The sequence below is a fragment of the Cibotium barometz genome, chromosome 12, assembly GCF_041138505.1.
Source record: "Cibotium barometz isolate CiBa-2024 chromosome 12, ASM4113850v1, whole genome shotgun sequence".
In the NCBI taxonomy this organism is placed as follows: domain Eukaryota; kingdom Viridiplantae; phylum Streptophyta; class Polypodiopsida; order Cyatheales; family Cibotiaceae; genus Cibotium; species Cibotium barometz.
This window is the reverse complement of record NC_141057.1, coordinates 32116212-32137128: the sequence shown is the minus strand read 5'-3', so window position 1 is coordinate 32137128 and position 20917 is coordinate 32116212. Positions and strand designations below refer to the sequence as shown.

At 43.8% G+C, this 20917-nt stretch overlaps 1 protein-coding gene across 1 annotated transcript; it reads right to left on the bottom strand.

The window, feature by feature from the left end:
- Nucleotides 1-13580: 13580 nt before the first annotated feature.
- Nucleotides 13581-15271, bottom strand: LOC147633298 (uncharacterized). The gene has a single exon (XM_086805833.1). It carries the CDS (start codon nt 14898-14900, stop codon nt 13875-13877), a length of 1026 nt encoding a protein of 341 aa, XP_086661959.1. The 5' UTR covers nt 14901-15271; the 3' UTR covers nt 13581-13874.
- Between the last annotated feature and the right edge of the window lie 5646 nt (nt 15272-20917).

Here is a 20917-nt window from a genome sequence, read left to right as displayed (position 1 = left end):
GGACAAAACATAACCAAATTTTTATATAAAGGGATCCCACCAATACAGTGGTTGGGCGGTTGGCTAACCCATGGGATAGTTGGGGTTAGGTTGGATCGGTGGATTCTTGTGATACAGTCAAATACGTCAAGTTATGCTAGTTAGAATAAGTCCCTCTAGAAGATTCTTGTTCTATGGGAAAGGATCAGCCGCCTTTTTCCCCCCTCACTTAAGGGAGGGAAAAAGGCGATGATTTCTATGAACCAAGTGCAAGTCTCTTCCTTGATTTGGCCATGCGACCTGCGGGTTTGGTCGAATCAGATTGGATAGTTAAGGCATTGACCCGTTAGATAAATCTCATGTTAGATGGTTTTCATGGTGGAATCGCCTGTGCCTTTTGGGTGAGGGAAGTTTTTCTGAGTTCGGTTTTGGAGAAACCACCGGGCTAGTCTCTTATCCGGACATTCGTGGGCAAGGCCCCGAGTGGGAATCCCTTCCTTGCGCGAGAGGCTGCTGCTTCTGCTCCCAGCGCCCCGGAGGTGGCGCGCAGAGGGGGAAGGGGTCTCACCTTTGTGGTCTAGGATAGTGGTGGAAAGCCTTCACAAAGAGCTCTATTGAAGGGATTTGCAAGGATGGGATCAAGCACATGTTGCCCATGGGCAAAGTGTTCTTCGCACATGCCTTTTTTTAGTGCTTGAGTAACTGGGTTATGGGATGTCATGTTGGGTATGGGCTAATCTGGCACATCATAAAGATGTCGTGCATAGGCCTCCAAAAGGCTAGGATCTGTGATGGGTGTGGGGGTTCTTTCTTCCTCTAGAATGTGCCACATGTGTCTGAGTACGTTTGAGTTGTCCTTGCTTAAGAAGAGCTAGTATAACTCTTGTTCTGGTCTAGCAAGAAACAAATACTTCTTCTTTGTTTGCGAGTGTGTTGGAGGAGTTACTCTAGCTCAGAATAACTCTTGTTTTCATCTAGGAAGAAACACTTGCTTCTTCCCTGAGAGTGAGTCAATGGAAGATTTTTTTGCATCTCACGTGCTAAGGTCAATCCATGTTCTCTCTCATGTAGGAGGCATAACCTTATGCCTTTGTATTCCTCATAATACCACCCATCTTGAGGCTAAGAGCCCATCGGTAAATTGGCTAAGGATCATGTGGTGTAGGGATGGGTAGAGTCATGAATTATGGATGAAAGTTCTAGGATGTCATTGTGGATATTGGGAGGGAGAGGTCAAGGGCTAAAATATGTTAGGAGAGGTGATCCTCATAAATGTGGTCTAGATCATGGTGGAATAGATACGAGTGAAAGTAAAAATCGGGGACTAGTGGGGGAGGTAATACAGGGCATGTGATGTTGAATGAGAGGTAATATAGGGCATGTGACGTTGAATGAGAGGTAAGTGGAGGGATGGTAAAGGGAATGGTGAAATTTGAGATATGTAGTATGAGAGCAAGAGGCCCCATGAGGCAATCCACTATGAGAGAAAGAGACCCCATGAGGCAATCCGCTATGCTAGAACCTCCCCTATGTGGGAAGCAAGTAAGGTTGTCCAAAGGAATGGTGAAATTTGAGATATGTGCTATAAGAGCAAGAGAACCCATGAGGCAATCCACTATGCTAGAACCTCCCCTATGTGGGAAGTAAGTAAGGTTGTCCAAGTAGGCCAACAAGGATGTCCAAGTAAGTAAGGTTGTCCAAGTAGGCCAACAAGGATGTCCCATTATTTTTATTTAGCTCATGCATGGCTTCCATCTCTAGGAAGTATCTCCCATATGCTATAATAGGTACTACATGTATCATGAGAGGCCCATTGCAAACCCATCTCATTGAGATCAATCTCGGACATGTGTAGATGTCTAGAAAGGACCTACGATCTTTTGGGACCTTGTGTGTGTAGACAACCGTAGGGGCCATATATGGTGCCCAATGCTGGATTAGGGTTAGGGCAAGCCCTAGCCCTAGGTTTTTGTAAAAAAAGCATTAAGGTTGAAGTGAATAAAATATCATCACTTGTTTGGTTTGGATCTTCATTTTTAACATTTGATTAAGCTCTTTATCTCTTGTTTAATCTTGATTAGCATTCCATTAGATATGAATTAAAGCTTCAGCAATCTTGTTTATCATTGATTAGAGGAGGGTTAAGGGAGCATCATTTAAGGCTTACACAAATTGGCCACACCCACTGTTTCTTCCTCATGGGATCCCTCTTTCGGACCACACCATTTTTGTCCTGATTGCACCTCGTCTCGCTCATTTACGTACACAATCCTCTACGTTTTGCTTCCTCCCTGCCTCTCCAGCGGCCAAGCGGCTGGTGTAGGGGTCATCACGAGACAGAGCAGACTGAGCGCCTCTTCCCAGGGCGGCGAGGATTGAACCAATGTGCCCAGGGGGAGTAATCACCATATATTTTATTCAGAATGCCTCAGGCCTTCCTGGGAGATTGCCAAACTTGACTTGTCTTGGAAACATAGGATCGCTTCAAGAGGCAAGTGTACAATCAAGCAATCAACTCTCATGAATGGGCTAGTGGCTGGGTGGCAGGAGATCTTCACCAGTCTATAGTGGAAAAGATGTCCTCTCATGGGCAACGAGGCACTGGGCGAGAGCATGTGCTGGTCGGTGTGTTCAACATGGAAAATGGCAAGCCACAGGCACTGCAGGATGTCAACGACGCCCGAAAACTTCACAAAAAGGGTGTGCAGACATGGAATGATCTTTGGGACAACAGAACAACCCAATGGTTGGAATGCGATTTTATTGCTCGTCGTCGGTTTGGTCTTACCCCTCCTGTGCTTACTATCCTACAAGTTGTGGATGCACTCCCGTATCCCTGGCCAATTGCTCTGTGCCTAAAAGCCAACTGGCTCGCCAATTAGACAACCAACAAGGGGAAATCGCTTCCAGAATTGAAAGGAGCTGATTTGTACATGCCCCAGATGCACCGGTTTGGATGCCTTGCTCACCATGGGAAATCACCGAACTCTATTGGAACCTGGGTTTGACGTACGGTGGCAATATGGTCTGGAACACCGTCTCTATGGGTCAATGTCTTTCTTTGGAGGCTCCTACATCTCAAGCTCCCTACAAGAGATAGACTTATATCTTTTGGGCATGCCCAACAGCACAAGCTCTATGGAGAGGAACAAGGAAGTGGTTGGACAGCAGGGGTACACATCATCAGTTTACATGGAAGCAGCCTTTGCTTGGGGACATTACGTTCCTTAATCCAGCATTAGCCAGCATTTGGCCTTGGGTAAGATACATAGTCTTGCAACAACAGATCTCGCAGGCCTGAAATCAACTCGTCTTTCGATGTTTCCCTCATATGTAGTGTCCTGAATGGAAGGAAGAAGTATTTGTAGCAGAATTAAAAGTACTCACTAGCCCCTTTAGTTTTGAGATAATGGAGTCTGCTAAGTGGTTACTCCATCAGTCCCTAGCCTCTTGATCACAGGCGACATTTCATCTCTTTTTCTGCAACTAAATGATATTAATAATAAACTTATCCTTTCTAAAAAAAAAGGAAAAATCATTCCCCGGCCTTTCCCAAAAGAATCACCATAAATCAAAGGATGATAGTGGACACCAACAACACTTAAGCTATGCCTTCCCCTTGTTTGACTTGTCAAATTCCGCTACACAAAAATTAAACCTTACACCCCTTCCCCCAAAAATTAACCTTTTTACAACATATTAAAACCTTCTTTATTTCATAAATTAAACCCTTCCCTACCACTTAACCGCCCCCCTTCCCTTTCCCCTCTTGTGTTTAAAACCCCAACCCTACCTACCCCTCTTGTCTTTAAAACCCCAACCCTACCTACCCCTCTAATTCTTGAAACATTAAAAAAACCCATCTCCCCTATTTTCAAAATATAATTTTGTGTGAAAAGTTCCCTTGTCGTAAGCCTCTCCATGGACTTTGGATTTCTTTTGGTGGTGCCTTATCCTCGACATCGTGCAAATTAAACATTGTTTTGAAGAATATTGTAATCTATTGCTGCTAAATTATGGTTGGTGTGTATAAAACAGAAATTGGGATGTTTATGATGATTAAGACTATATTAGGGAGTTTGGAAAAATCCCAATTTCCATTTTGCAAGATTAGAAAATCGGGACATGGTAAACCCTTTAAAGATTCTGTCAAAACCCCCTCATGTGACATATCATTAGAAAGCTATTGAAGAGTCGGTTCTCTAAATCCACATTCTCTGACAATTTTGGAATTCCTATGCTCAAGATACACCAAAAAGTAGATTAAAAAGAAATTTCCCAAAGTAATGGGATTTTTTCAAACTCCCTAATATGATCTTGATTGGTCGAGTTTATTCTTAGGAGCTAAGTGGATCATCTAGATGAGATGAGAACTTAGTGCATAGGGGTATGCCACACGTGACCAGCCATGTTAGTGTGAGGGCCCATTAGGGTACTAGTTGTCATATGCATACTTGATTAGTTTTATCATGCTTATCAGAAGAGGCCATGACAACATCAAATGTATTCCAGTACTTGTGAAGCATGCACTTTTTTATGTTTTCACCTGGGACGGTGAAACATTCAAGTCCTAGGGTATGTGTGGATGCTTAGGAAGGACCTATGGTCTTTTGAGACCTTTTGTATGGATAAAAAGGGGCAGTGGATGGTGCTAAGTGTGGGCCTTGGTGGATTAGAGTCAGGGCAACAAGACCTAGCCCTAAAGGCATTATGGGAATGAAAGATCATGACGACTTGTTTTGGCTCTCTTCATTATTAGCATTTGATTAAGCTTTTTATTCTTACTTAAACTTGATTGGCATTTTGTTAGCTATGAATTTGAGCTCTCTTCATAGATTAGGAATTTCATTAGGGTGTTTATTATTCTTGTTTGTAATTGATTAGAGGAGAGTTAACGGAGCATCATGTAAGGCTTCTACAACATGATGGCAGCATCTTAGAAATCATACGTTGTTTCATCTACCATTGTTCGTGCACTAAAATCACCCAACAAGAGAGCATCTCCTTGTTGGGAGAACTTTGCAATGTCTACAAATAATAATGTAAATGCAGACTACTTGCCTTTGAATATCAAGGCACATGCAAAACTAGGTGATTTCTCATATGGAAAATACTACGAGGTACATTAACGTTAAGCCAAGCCTGGCTAAACACATTCACATAAACCAGACCTCATCATCTAGTTTATCAATGTGAGAATCTTATGCATATTAAAAGCCAAAACAAGCATGCTACTCCTCCCGACCCCCTCCCCAACACACTAGTGGTGTGTGTTTTTCGTCAAAATGCTGAGTTCCAAGTATATTCGAACACCTCGAGTTCATATGGAAAATACTACGAGGTACATTAACGTTAAGCCAAGCCTGGCTAAACACATTCACATAAACCAGACCTCATCATCTAGTTTATCAATGTGAGAATCTTATGCATATTAAAAGCCAAAACAAGCATGCTACACCTCCCGACCCCCCTCCCCAACACACTAGTGGTGTGTGTTTTTCGTCAAAATGCTGAGTTCCAAGTATATTCGAACACCTCGAGTAGCCCTCTCTCAGGGCTTTGGTTAGGCTCTGTGAAAGCGATTAACTTTCCTTGTGAACATCTTTGCAAAACCTCTCGGGTTAGAACATAGAGTTACGTTGCAATTTTATATAGCCATGTGAATTTTGTCTATGGTCTCATAAACTTTGCGCTATCTCACGGGGCATTTATTTGTGATTATATAGCCATGTGAATTTTGTCTATGGTCTCACAAACTCCGCACTGTCACACGGGGTGTTTTATCTGTGATTATGACCCTATCCTCATGGTAACTTCCCACTCCCTACTTGGTAGCTGGCTTCCATGACTTGGAAGATTATAGCTTTTCTATGCTCCACTTGTTGCAAGGGTGTGATGTCATCCCCTAGGTTGCTTTGAGAGCTACTCTTTTTTTTTTTCTAGAAAAGTAGCCCATGATTTAGGGTCTCTAAACTTTAAGGATGAGGGTTTGCTCCCTTGATAAGTCCTTACTAACTTGCCATGCATCTACAAACCAAGTTCCTATTACACCTATTTGCTTACATAATGCCACCACATCTTCTTGAAGTCTGGGGTCTTTTGGGAATCCCAAGGCCCTTATATTTAGCTCCTTTGATTTTATGAAATTTTCATCTTTCAATGATGCCATCATGATGATGCTTTCATGATAGCATTTTGGAATTTTGCATCTTTACAACTTCAACCCAACTGAGAGTTTGCTGCCTTCTAGGCTTGCTTGGAGATTTACATTCTTAACTTTCAACTATTTTACAAGGAAAGCTATACATATACTTCACCTTCTTCTAACCCCTTTACCAGGATAGAGGTCTTAAGCTCCTCAAACCCTTGCTAGAGTTTGCCCATTTTATATTTACATTTTGTACATTTAGCGTTAATTGTTGGCCATTGGTAAAGCTTTCCTTAGAGGAAAACTCGCTTTTCTTGTGGAAGCCTTGACAAAAAGGATAGAGAAAGGCCAATCACTATGAAAAATAGAGGGAGAGAGGTGTGTACAAAGAAGAGAGGGGCAAGAGTTTTGCATCTTGGTTGTCATCGTGCAAGAGAGAGAACAGAGAATCTCACCTTTGCATGATTTCCTTGCATTGTGATCTAATACTGTAGAATCACCAAATAAGGCTTCAGAATAATGGCCAACCACAAGACTACGGTGTGCCAACAACTAAAGAAAGAGAGTGGCATTTCGAGTCTAAAAATTTCTCTCAACTTGGTGCTAGTAATTTATAAGAAAATTGGGGGAGAGACCATGGGTCAATTATTGTCATGGTACTATCTACCTCCTATAATAGAATGTGTTGGCCCAAGAAGGCCAAGTATCGATATTGAGAGCCTCCAGCTAGTTGGTCACGTCCCTCCAACACTACTCCCCTAAAACTCATTGAAGCAGTGGCCAGGGTGAAACTTTCTCCTTGAGCCATAATCACCATGCTAGTTTGTTTGTGCAACCTTTACGAGGGAGGGGTCGATGTGCCACATGTGGTCGTGGGATCCCACTATCCTCACCACCTATGTGCTGAGGAGGGGTGTTCCCCTCCTTGAGGCCTTGGCTAGGCCTGGGATCTTTATGGGATACCCCTTTTTTTCCAATTGGACTTATGCCCAAGAACCTCCCGTAGTTACCATTTTTCACCGCTCGTAGACGCCTGCCTACTTGTAGGCATTTTTTACGTGCCTGTAGTGATGTTTCCAAGGGAGTGCACCATGTAGGGTTTTGAACCAGGACTTCTTGGTCCTAATCAAACATCTCTACCACTTTAGCATTGGCTCTTTAGGGGGATCTTTAGAGGCTATTCAACATTAAATAACCATGCGATTTTAAAATTTATCACCCTCTTGTACGCGCATGTGGTCGTGGAATCCCACTATCCTCACAACCTATGTGCCAACGAGGAGGGGGGGTTTCTTCTCCTTGAGGCCTTGGCTAGCATACTCAAGAGGGGGGATTCCCCTCCTTGAGGCTTTGGCTAGGGGGGATCTTTATGGGATAGCCTTTTTTTTCCTGACTGGACTTGAACCTCCAGTAGTTACCATTTTCACCGTTCATAGATGCCCACCTACTTGTAGGCATTTTAAACCTGCCTATAGTGATGTTGACGAGGGAGTGCACCATGTGGGGTTTTGAACCAGGATTTCTTGGTCCTAGTCAAACATATCTACCACTTTAGCATTGGCTCTTTAGGGGGATCCTTAGTGTTATTTAACATTAAATAACCATGCGGTTTTAAAATTTATCACCCTCTTGTACACGCATGTGGTCGTGGAATCCCACTATCCTCACGACCTATGTGCTGAGGAGGGGGTGTTTCTCCTCCTTGAGGCCTTATCTAGCATACTCAAGAGGGGGGGTTTCCCTCCTTAAGGCCTTGGCTAGGGGGGATCTTTATGGGATACCCTTTTTTTTTCCCGAATGGACTTGGGCTTAGGCCCAAGAACCTCCTGTAGTTACCATTTTTTATCGTTCGTAGGCGCTCGCCTCTCGCTCGCCTACTTGTAGGTGTTTTTAAACTTGCACGTAGTGATGCTATCGAGGGAGTGCATCATGTGGGGTTCCGAACCAGGACTTCTTGGTCCTAATCAAACATCTCTACCACTTTAGCATTGGCTCTTTAGGGGGATCTTTATAGGTTATTCACAACATTAAATAACCATGCGATTTTAAAATTTATCACCCTCTTGTACACGCATGTGGTTGTGGAATCCCACTATCATCTCACGACCTATGTGCTGAGGAGGGGGGTTTCTCCTCCTTGAGGCCTTGGCTAGCATACTCAAGAGGGGAGTTCCCCTCTCCTTGACACCTTGGCTAGGGGGATACCCTTTTTTTTTCCCGACTAGCCTTAGGCCCAAGAACCTCTCGTAGTTACCATTTATTACTGCTTATAGATGCCCGCCTACTTGTAGGCATCTTTTTTTCAAAAAAGTAGCCATGATTTGGGGTCTCTAAACTTTAAGGATGAGGGTTTGCTCCCTTGATAAGTCCTTTGCATCTATAAACCAAGTTCCTATTACACCTATTTGCTTGCAAAATGCCACCCCATCTTCTTGAAGTGTGGGGCCTTTTGGGAATCCCAAGTCCCTTATATTTAGCTCCTTTGATTTTATAAAATTTTCATCTTTCAATGATGCCATCATGATGATGCTTTCATGATAGCATTTTGGACTTTTGCTTATTTACAACTTTAACCCAACTGAGAGGTTGTTGTTTCTAGGCTTGCTTGGAGATTTACATTCTTAGCTTTCAACTGTTTTACAAGGCAAGCTATACATATACTTCACCTTCATCTAACCCCTTTACGAAGATAGAGGTCTTAAGCTCCTCAAAACCTTACTAGAGTTTGCCCATTTTCTATTTACATTTTGTACATTTAGCCTTACTTAATTGTTAGCCATTGGTAAAGCTTTCCTTAGAGGTAAACTCGCTTTTCTTGTGGAAGCCTTGACAAAAAGGATAGAGAAAGGCCAATCACTATGACAAAGAGAGGGAGGAGAGAGGTGTACAAAGAAGAGAGGGACAAGAGAGTTGCATCCTGGTTGTCATCATGCGAGAGAGACAAGAGAGAATCTCAACTCTACATGATTAGGCATGCATTGTGATCTGACATGGTAGAATCACCAAATAAGGCTTTAGAATAATGGCCAACCACAAGACCCAAAAACTAAAGAAAGAGAGTGACATTTCGAGTCTAAAAATTGCTCTCAACTTGGTGCTAGTAATTTATAAGAAAATTGGGGGAGAGGCCATGGGTCAATTATTGTCATGGTACTATCTAGCTCCTATAATAGAACGTGTCAACCCAAGGAGGCCAAGTACCGATATTGAGAGCCTCTGGCTAGTTGGTCACGTCCCTCCAACACTACTCCCCTAAAACTCATTGAAGCTGTGGCCAAGGTGAGACTCTCCCCTTGAGCCATAATCACCACACTAGGTCATTTGTGCAACCTCTACAAGGGAGGGGTCGATGTGCCACATGTGGTTGTGGGATCCCACTATCCTCACCACCTATGTGGTGAGGAGGGGGGTTCCCCTCCTTGATGCCTTGGCTAGGGGGGATCTTTATAGGATACCCTTTTTTTTTTCCGAATGGACATGGGCCCAAGAGCCTCCCATAGTTACCATTTTTTACCGCTTTCGTAGATGGCTGCCTACTTGTAGGCATTTTTTACCTGTGTAGTGATGTTGCCGATGGAGTGCACCATGTGGGGTTTTGAACGAGGACTTCTTGGTCCTAATAAAACATCTCTACCACTTTAGCATTGTTTCTTTAGGGGGATCTTTATAGGTTATTCAACATTAAATAACCATGTGATTTTAAAATTTATCACCCTCTTGTACACGCATGTGGTCGTGGAATCCCACTATCCTCACCACCTATGTGCTGCGGAGGGGGGGTTTCTCCTCGTTGAGGCATTGGCTAGCATACTCAAGAGGGGGGGTTCCCCTCGTTGAGGCTTTGGCTAGGGGGGATCTTTATGGGATACCCTTTTTTTTTTCCTAACTAGCCTTAGGCCCAAGAACCTCTCGTAGTTACCATTTGTAGATGCCCGCTTGCTTGTAGGTGTTTTTTTAGCCTGCCTGTAGGTGATGCTGCCGAGGGAGTGCACCATGTGGGGTTTTGAACTAGGACTTCTTGGTCCTAATCAAACATCTCTACCACTTGAGCTATCACCTCATTGGTGCTATAGGGGGCTCTTTAGAGGTCATTAAGCATTAGATAACCATGCCATGTTAATATTTATCATCCTCTTGTACACACTATCGTCACCACCTATGTGGGGGTGTGACGTGTTTCTGTCAGTTTCGGCCGTTTTTGGCTAAAAACGGCCAAAACGGCCGTTTACCGTGACGCGTCGCGGGATTTCTATCCGGAGGGACATGGTGCCTGAGGGGTATGCTAGACCGCCCCGAATATAATGCATCTATATGGGGAGGAAGTGCTTGGAGGGGCAAAGCATGGACCCATGGTAGGCACCTAGACGCACTCACGCACCGGGTAGGCACGTAGGCCTCCCGCGTTGCGAGTGGGGTTGCTAGGGAGCCGTGTGCCCGGGGGATGCCCTCCCAACCTTGACGGAGTCGGGACCGAATGAGCCGACAGGACCGTGGACGGTGGAAAAACGGCCGCCGACGTGGCCGGCGGGCCAAGCCGTGCCGACGGGGCCGCGATGGACCCTAGGCCGGCAGGGCATGGATTGAAGGCAAGTCCCGGGTGAGGCCTCCTGGAGCCGAGCCGGGCATGAAGGGCACGTGATGGTGAGAGCCGCAAGGCAAACGCGCGCAACGCACTCGACGGGCCGGTGGAGCCATCATGAGCTTTCAAGGGCCGCGTGCGGCAAAGACGTGGTGTTTCGTGCCGGACGTCCACTCGTACTGGGCTCGCGTCCGTACGGCCATCACACTTGGTATCAGAGCTGGCTCACTGAAATTCGAAGGCGCGGCTTTGGACCAGGTTACCAGAGGATGGAAACAGCTGGGTGTGCAGGTGGCAATGTGCATTCAGCTGGTGGGTGGGTCAAAGTGGCAGCTGGCTCACTGAAGTTCAATGGGAGCTTGGATGTGGAAAGCACTCAGATCTAGCCATAAGGGCAAAGGGTTGCAGAAAAGAAGAACCGGCCCGAGGCGAAGTTAAAGCAGGTGAAGCTTGGCTCCTAGCCGTCCAAGTAGAGCTTGTGGCGATGACGTCGAAGAAGACTGGGGCTTCGCAGTGCGGAAAGACACATGCAGAGCAGAAAGGCTCAAGGTGATGGTGTAGAGTCAGGAAACGGAGCCGTGTGAAGGTCAGCATGGTGTCATGGGGGCCTAAGCAAGACGAAGTGGAAAGACTTTGCGCCTTAAAGAACAGGAACAGGCAAACGGTGACGTTAAGGTCAAAACCGCCTGGACAGGTGGAGGGACAGTTTAGCTAGAGCATGGCAAAGCAGGTCTTGGTGTCAAGGCAAGCTAGAGCACTCAAGTCAGGTGAACCGAAGCCGAAGAAGTGCAGAAGTTCGAATGCCAAACGTTTGCGGTGGTTTTCACTTGGTGTCAGGTGTGGCCAACGCACTTTGTCATAGAGAATGGATGCACTTATGTACTCAAACAGGTTGATATAGGGCATAAAGGTCCAAGGCAACAAAGTGCAGGACTTGAAGTGGTACAAGAAGGGCAAACCAAGCTGGTGTCAGTGAGGTGGGCAACTCTTGTCCATTAAAGATTCAGCACAAAAGAGCTCAAGGGGCATCGCCGAGCGTTAAGGCTCACAACAACGCTCCAACGACAAAGGAAGGTGAAGTCAGATTTGAAGTAAAGATCTTGCAAACCAAGTTGGCGTCAACTCGGCGAACAAATCTCGACTCCAATGAAGACTATTACTTTCCGGGCAACGCTGCATTGCTTGAGGTAATCACTCCTACTCGGCTCAGACAGGAGCTCCGCCGCCGAGACCACGCAGCAACCTCGCTATTTTTGTTGGGATTGGGGGAACTCTCGAGCGGGGGCTTGAAGTTCCAACCTTTATATGTAAAAAAGCCAAAAAAATTAAAAAATGGCAAAAAGACAAAAATATGTACCGTTTTTTCTTTGTAAACGGGACAGACACTGACTCTGCTCATGGCTATAAAGCAGGATTAAGACCTCCCGTCCTTTATTATATATTAACACGTTGCACAGATGCGTTATAATCAGGTCATGCATCCCACCTTTCGTTCCAAAGTAATTGACGAGGGCGTCAATTCTATAAAGGGGGGGTGTATGTGACGCGTTTCCGTCAGTTTCGGCCGTTTTTGGCCAAAACGGCCAAAACGGCCGTTTACCGTGACGCGTCGCGGGATTTCTATCCGGAGGGACATGGTGCCCGAGGGGTATGCTAGACCGCCCCGAATATAATGCATCTATATGGGGAGGAAGTGCTTGGAGGGGCAAAGCATGGACCCATGGTAGGCACCTAGATGCACTCACGCACCAGGTAGGCACGTAGGCCTCCCGCGTTGCGAGTGGGGTTGCTAGGGAGCCGTGTGCCCGGGGGATGCCCTCCCAACCTTGACGGAGTCGGGACCGAATGAGCCGACGGGACCGTGGACGGTGGAAAAACGGCCGCCGACGTGGCCGGCGGGCCGGGCCGTGCCGACGGGGCCGCGATGGACCCTAGGCCGGCAGGGCATGGATTGAAGGCAAGTCCCGGGTGAGGCCTCCTGGAGCCGAGCCGGGCATGAAGGGCACGTGATGGTGAGACCCGCAAGGCAAACGCGCGCAACGGGCCCGTGGAGCCGTCATGAGCTTTCAAGGGCCGCGTGTGGCAAAGACGTGGTGTTTGGTGCCGGACGTCTGCTCGTACTGGGCTCGCGTCCGTACGGCCATCACAAGGGGGTTGATCTCCTCTTTGAGGCCTTGGCTAGGGGGGGTACTCAGAGGTCATTCAGTATTAAATAACCAGGCGATTATAAAATTTATCACCCTCTTGTACAAAGTCGTACACAGAGTTCAATCCCAAAGTTGATGCGCTACGCTAGTATTCTAAAGTATGACCTAGCTGCCACTCGGCCTTCCTTATTCTATATGGAGAGAGATGCAAATTTGCATGTAATGAGAGAGAGAGAGAGAGAGAGAATCGAAGAACGACGGCAAGAACCCAGCCTTTTCCAGAAAAATTCCAAAAACCAACCAGCATCAGTACAAGTGCGTATTGCAGTTGGTGCGGGAAAAAAAAAAAAAAGCGAGCGAGAGGGAAGGAAAAATATAGCACGAGTTATCAAAGACTTGTCGCATAAAGATCGTGTTATTCTCTGAAAAATAAGAGTCTTCTTTTTGATACTGCAACTATTGTTGCTGGAGTACCCTTAAAGCCTTGAAATGTATGCTCTTTCACGCATGCCCATGCGTGGTTTCAATTCAAAGGAAGTTCGCTCAAAAGTCCCAAAACACAAGCAAACTGTTGTTAATAATATTGAGCATATCGATGGAGTCCAGACATTAAGGCGGCTCTCATGATAGTAATTGAAAATTGAAATCCAATCCGTGAGAGAGTAACATACGAGAGACTCTCAACGAACCCATTATGCAGGAAAGCAAATATTAATCTTGCCTTTAGGCCCTAGAGGTCGTGGGCTCGAACCTTGGCGCTGGGACTATGGATGGGGTTCAAACCTCTGCATCAATAGAGTATTAACATATTAATCAAAGAAACAGCCAAGACTAATCTCTACACCAAATCTGTTTACATCCTTTAATCCTTCAACCGTAAGTTCTTGGTTGAAATGGTGGTGAATATAGCCTTACATAATACAAAACTTCTGTTCTAATTGCACATATTCAGTCATGGCCGCTGGCACGGCAGAGCCTAATTAGCTTGCAGTCGGCAATATGTCTCTAATTACCCCCCTGATCAATGCTTCGGTGCGAGTCCTAGGTTCAGGTCGAGGGGGTGATTGTCGACGAAGGAAGCTCCAGTCTGGCGCAGATTTGGGTAGGGGTTACTTGGGGAGGAAAGGTATTGCTGATCAGCAAGAGGTGGCCGACTGCTAGATTGCGCCGGAACGGAGTAATCAGGGTATTGTTGGAAAAAATGCGCCGGTGAGCGGGGCAGCCTGGGTATGGAGGCGGTGAATGGCGAGCTTAAAGCTGAGAAGGGAGGCGTTAGGATTTGAGAAGGGTGCAACAGGGCGAAATGAGGTGACGTGAGGGGTATGGCGTTATAGAACGTCGGTGAGGTTTCGTCCAGGGGTGGACAAGATGGAAAACTACGGGCGGAGTGAGGAGACAGAACCGCCGAAGCCGGCAAGCGGACGTACTGGGTATTATCCATACCGTAGAACGGAAGCCCGCCGCCCACAAAGGCCACTTGCGCCATCCTGTTGGCCTCCAGCTGCGCCCTCTTGGCCTGCATCCTCTCCCGCTTGTGGGCGTTCTGGTGGCCGCCCAGCGCCTGCGAGCTAGCAAACTCCCTGCCACAGAATTGGCACTCGAATTTGCGCCCTTCCTGTACTCCACCCTCTGCTTTCATGATACTAGTCGAGGAAGCGCGAAGGTACTCCTCGTATTCTTGCCGGACCGGCGCCATATCTGATGCTTCTTCTGGTAACACTGCCGTTTCCTCCGTCAGCCGCAGCTCATGACAAACACCTCCGTGGCAATTGAGGACCTCGAACCCAAACAACTTGAAATTAGCTGATCTCTTCTTTACATTTCTACAGTTGCAGCTGGTCTCTAGCCCTAGGTCTGGCTGAGCTTCCTCATCTGCTCTCTGCAAGTCAACATATAGATCTTGTTGGCGGGCGTCTTCAAGCTCTCGTCCACGCTTGGGTGCGCTGCTCGAGCACACTTGAACAGCCACAGCACAAGTGCATGGGTGCTCACAAGCGTTGTCGCCAGTCTCAGCGAGTACATCCATGGTGACGGAAGTGCCGTTCATCCAAGTCGATCACGGATTTTTCCGCTAATTACAATCCACCGATTGTAGCTCCGTTACTGCACGCCTTCTTGCAGAAAGGATTCCTTCCCACCTTTGATAGAGCCATAGCTGACTTTACGCTCTTTTTATGCACATCACTGCAAACATGATACCTCATTTTGAGCAGGTGGCCATGAATAAGTATTAGCTTATAAAGCTTTAGGCTTCTGTATGAAAGAGTAGGGTTCTGTGTACTCCTTGAGAAATTGAACAGAAATGGTAAACGTTTATGGCTGAGTTAGAATTTGAACGAGTCCATGAAAGGCAAGCCTATCGAAAAAGGGGTAAAGGCCAAAGGTTCGATGAGGAGAGCATGAAATATGAAAACGTAACAACAAGGACCAACCATCACGGAAAAAAGGATGATGGATGGGCCTTGGAAACGAACAAAATATTCTCAATTATGTGATCTTGAGGCATAATGTAAGGGTCTTTTCCCACACTGAGGGAATAGAAGTAGTGTAAAGGTATTTCCCCGTGCCTAGGGATTAAAATACCCTAGGCATAATATAAGGGTATTTTCCCATATTAAGGGAATAGAAGTAGTGTAAGGGTATTTTCCCTTGCCAAGGGACTAGGAGACTAGAAGCTTCAAGAATGCATCAACTAGAGCTTAGGTGTGGCTCCTCATAAAGGCATGATATATGCTTAAGAAATCCAAGCAACAATATTTCATAGACTGCTGCTCTATTCACTAAAGGAGAGATGTTTCTTGCATCCTATACATGACAACTATATGTGGTGCTCTAGAAAAGAAAGATGCTTAGGCGACTTGGTAGGACCATGTAACAACTTTCCTTTACAAATGTTTTGCTTGAGATCTACTATGTGAGATCATACTAAATGAATGAACTAAGGCTACTAATTAATTGTTCTTAATTATGGAGAATTATTTAAATTATTATACTCCTTAGTCTACTTACCATACACTCTGAAGCATAACCTTTTGAGCTTTTAAAACACTTTATCTCACACACTAGTAGGGTTGCATAAGGGGTGTATAAGCATGATTTGTTTCCCACTACCATCGTGCTTTACTTTAAGACAACAAAAAAAGAGGTTTTAAATTTTACTCAAGCTAGGTAAATATGAAAAGTTAAGACTTTCTAGAAGAGCATAGGGTTGAAAAATTCCCACTTAAATTTATGTAAGGTAGCATGAGAGTATGTTGAGGGGGCCACCTCAATTAATGTGAAATAGCGTAAGAGTTCAATAGAAGGGGACCTTTATTTTTCACAAAGTTAACAAAATATACACACAAAGTTACACAAAATATAGACAAATGAAATATTTTTTTATTTTGAAGATGGGAACAACATATATAAAGGGTAAAAATTAGAAGTCTCAAATTTAGAAGAGAGATGTCAAGTTACAATTTTTAAATCCATAGAAAAGAGGCTTTCAAAATTTCTCTCGAATGCACGTGATATGAACAAGGTTTTTATCAAGAGAATTCAACAAAAAGGTGTTTTTATTTTTGGAGTGAAAATGCATTCCTCTTTTAATTCAAAAAGAGTAAGTTTTCATACATAAGAGGCACTTTTATGGCCTCAATTTTAGAGGAGGGTGTCCCTTTAAACCTCTCAAGTGCTATAATATGGGGTTTCTACATGGTTAAGACCTTGAGGGAAAGTTGCATGTGCTTGTCAAGTGACACTGCCATGCAATTATATATATATATATATATATATATATATGCATGTGCTAAAAGGTCGTTTTAAAGTCACATTTGGTGATGCTAGCCTCTGTTATATCAATATAAATCTTAATTGTACATTTGAAATTCATGATGCTAACCTCCATTATATCAATATAAAACTTAATTGTACATTCAAAATGGGAAAACTTCCAATATTGCATTAGAGGAAAAAAATATATGAGTGGCAAAAACCTCCATTTATTGGGGGGGATTCACTTTGCAAACATGGTTTTAATGTTGCATTTATTGATGTTGAACTCCATTTTATCAATTTAGATCTTTATTACACATTTAAAATGGAGAAACATCTAATATTGCATCGAAAAAATACACTAGTAGTGGTAAAAATCCTCCATTTGGAGAGAGAGGAGGGAGGTCACTATTTAAAAACCCATATAGCACGTGCATGCATGCATGTGTTGAAAATAAACCTATTTTTTATTTTTATTTTTATAACACAATCATCTACTCTTTTTTTGCAACTATACATGTTTCTATTTTGAATTTACCCCCCCCCCCCAATTTATTTACAAAAGTATTGCTTAATCCCCTCTTGCATGTTTACAGTCCCACATGCACGAATGTGCTTTGATACATGTATATAGTGTGACTACCCTTGGAAAAAAAAAATCTTAGATTCAATTTGAAGAAATATTTATTTGGCTAATCCAAACATACAAACTGGACCATCAAATGATAAACCCATTTTGAAATGACAACCTAACAATCATAATTGAGAAACAACCTAACAATCATAATTGAGAAAGCTTCAAATATCAATTCTTCTCTAAAGGGAAACCATTTGTGGAATATTAACTCTAAAAACCATAAACTATTAGCTCTAAAGGGAAACATTTGCGGAATATTAGCTCCAAAAACCATAAAATAAAAGAAAGGTGGTTAATCTAATTACTCTAAAAAGAAGAGAGATATCAAATCAAAATAATTATACACATTGAAAAGCAAGAGTTTAATGCATAGCTCGAGATTTCTTTAATTTCGCTTTTTCTTTGGCTGCCTTCTTATCATGTGCAATCCCCAAATTAAGGTAGAATCTAATGCATTATATAACTATTCAAAGTTATCTAGTTAAGGTAGCAATGCCTTAAATTTCAATGATAAAAGATGGTAAGAAACAGCTCATTATTTATTTCATAGGATAGCTCTAAGATATTAAATTAGGAGCACAAAATACTACAATCTCGTGTAATCTGAATTACGTACAATATCATAGTGAAATGTTTTCATTATTGATACCAACCCTTTGTCTTACATTGTTAACTTTTATAATCACTTTGAGAAATTTATTTTATTTAAATTAGAAAATTTAATATTGATGATAAAATGAATATTATTATTGGATTTTCAAGAATTTAATTTTCACGTGTTTGATGAAAATTTTCTATTGGACTATATCTAGCGCTTCTGATTATTGATTCAATAGGTTTTATTGTTTTATGTTACTAAGTCAGATTTTTACACTTTATAGAATGTTAGCTTAAGTGTCAAGGGCATTAAAATGGGAGTTAGCCCATGATCTCTAAAGCTGGGGCATGCTTCTTTGGTGCTCTTTTGAACATGTTTTTCACCTTTAGCAAGCTATAGCCGAAAGCTAACACAAACATCCCCTCCCTCCATAAAAGAAAGCAAGTGTAATTGCTAGGCATAAGAAACTTGTGCAAATTCACAAGGGCTTAACAAATCTAGTATTATATAAAAAAGTAAATTGTGTAAAGAGAGTATAATCCCATGCTTCTCCTTCTAAAAAATTAGGAATTAAAAAAAAAAGGCTTGAGCAAGTGCTCACTCTCTCTTCTCACTTGAGAAGATGAGAAAATAATTTCCTCTTTTAGAAATTAAATACTCACATACCTAGGATCATCATCGCAAGAACTTCACTGCTCCGTAGCTTTTCTTATACGATGCAAGATTGTCATTGATGCCAATTGAAACACCCTCATGTACCAAGGCCAACTTGCATTGAGAGCATGAAGCATATGCACACCTTTCTGCATGCAATTTCTGCATGGAGAACACAAGGAAAAACATTAATGGACTCACCAACCTAACTGTAGGGTGGGTTTCTTTAGATGAATGCTGAGTGATGGAGAGTTGACCAATTCATATAGCCAACTTCTAAGTGCAAGGTCTCTAGACCTTTCCCAAGGGTAACTAACTAATGATACGACTTAGATACCATATTGTAGTAATTAGAAGGTTTTTTATCCACCAAGGCTATGGCTAAGGCTTGGATAGTAATTTTGATAGTTTTGCAACATCTAGCACTCTAGTGGTGGAGATGAGTGTATAACTTGTTCTTTGCCATCACAATACTAGCATGTATGAAAGTTGGGCACCACACCTATCTCTCATGCTTGGTCCTCAAATTTGAGTGCTTAAAGATTGAAAAGTTAATGACATTTGAGCTCCAAGATGTACAAAATTACACAATAAATCCAATGTTTGTTTGTTTTTTTGTCTTCTTCAATAAATCCACTGCTTGTATTTTTTTTTTTGTCTTCTTCTTCTTTGAAGGTGACAAGCCGGCCCCATTGCCGGCACGGTATAGGTAGGAGTCCAACATTCATGATGTATCGTGCGGAGCGCCCTCTGTTTGTAAGCGATGCGAGGCGTAAAAGAACACAAAACTTCCAAAAAGAGCTGAGGAGGGGAAGGCGCAAGGCTGCAGGCAAGGGCTTGCAGCTGTGTTATGGTGTGCGGAAAAGCTGCGCGCATGACGATGGCGGGGGACTGTAGGGCTTTTGGACAAGTTTTGGCTGGTAGAGATGGGGTCAGGAGAGGATATGGATATTGGAAAATGAAGAGACAGTGTTGGGTTGAAGCAAACGGGGAAGATTCTATTCATCTAATGGGTTACTGCAGTCACTTTGTCTGCAGACTGCAGAGAGTTGCAGCAGCATAGCAATGTACTCGTCTCGGGAAAGGGCAAAGGGAGGGAGGGAGGCTTTTGCTTTCCGTCAAAGCTCAACCTATGAGGTTTGATTATTGAAAACTGCACATGGGCGAAGAATATAGTACCTGGATGCTTTAAGATGAGCAAGCAAGCTGCCAGGCCAAGGGGGGCGGGGCATTGCTGGATCCAAGCGCAGTGGCTGCAACTCTCACGCATGACGTGAGAGTGCCCCCTGGGTAGAAGTGCGCAAAGGCCAGATCAGACAACGCAACCCCTCCCCTCGCCCGCTTGACAAATGCATGCATGCATGGCTTCTCCTATATACACACTGCACACACCCTATACAAAATTCAGCTTTCTCAGAAAAGTACACGTGCTGCCTGCCTGCCTGCCTGCCCACCCCACCATTCCTCCCCCCATCGCCATCCCTACTTTTACTCATATTTCGAAAACCTTCGCACCCACCATGCTTTGCACCAAACTTCTAAGGTTCTACACAAGTATGCCAAAGTTCCAAGCCTACTTCAAGTTGCCTCCTTTAGAATCAGGCCCAATATTCCTTCTATCATTTTTTGTTTTGTTTTTTTTATAAGCGCTTAGAGAGCTGTGTTATCTAGCGGCATCTATGCCGTCAAAATCACTCGAGACTTTCACCGGCCCAACCATGGGGCATTCACTTCACCACAATGGGTGACCAACCCCAAGTGGCAACGTCCATCCGTTGGTCACAGTGGGAGCCTAGGTCTTTTTTTGAGACTCTCCGACGTCCTATCTACTCCACAATGACCGGGAACAATCTATCATTTCTTTAAAAACTTTCCACTCATCACCTTTTGATTGCATTATTGTGCAATGCAACCCAGTTACCCAACACATGTTCTTCAAAGGTGCTTTTCCTCTATAAAATATATGTAGCAAAGTGTTATCCTCTAAAATTTTCGAGAGAGATGGTACTGGAATAGATGTAGCCAAGTTCTGTGCAAGTACACCCCAAAGCATAGGCTCTTTAAGGGTTCACACATATCCCCATCGAGTGTCCAAACCAAGATGATGAGTGCTCAGCTACTCAAACTTGGGTATACCTCATAAAGGGGGTGTACAAAATAGACCCAATTGGGACTAGATTGATGATTAGGGTGGAGCATAGATTTCTAACAATTGAGCTTGATCACTTGTACATCTTGATGGTCTCTTTGGTATGTTAGGGCTTGCTTTGTAAATGTATCTAAAAGTTGAGCTGAGCTAGGAGGCTTGAGCGTTTCACATAATTAATGCTCTTTGGAATTCTGTCCTCTTCTTTTAATATAGTGATGTTCTTTTTAAACTATGCCTTTGATCAAGCCTCACCAATAATTGGTTTTCTTT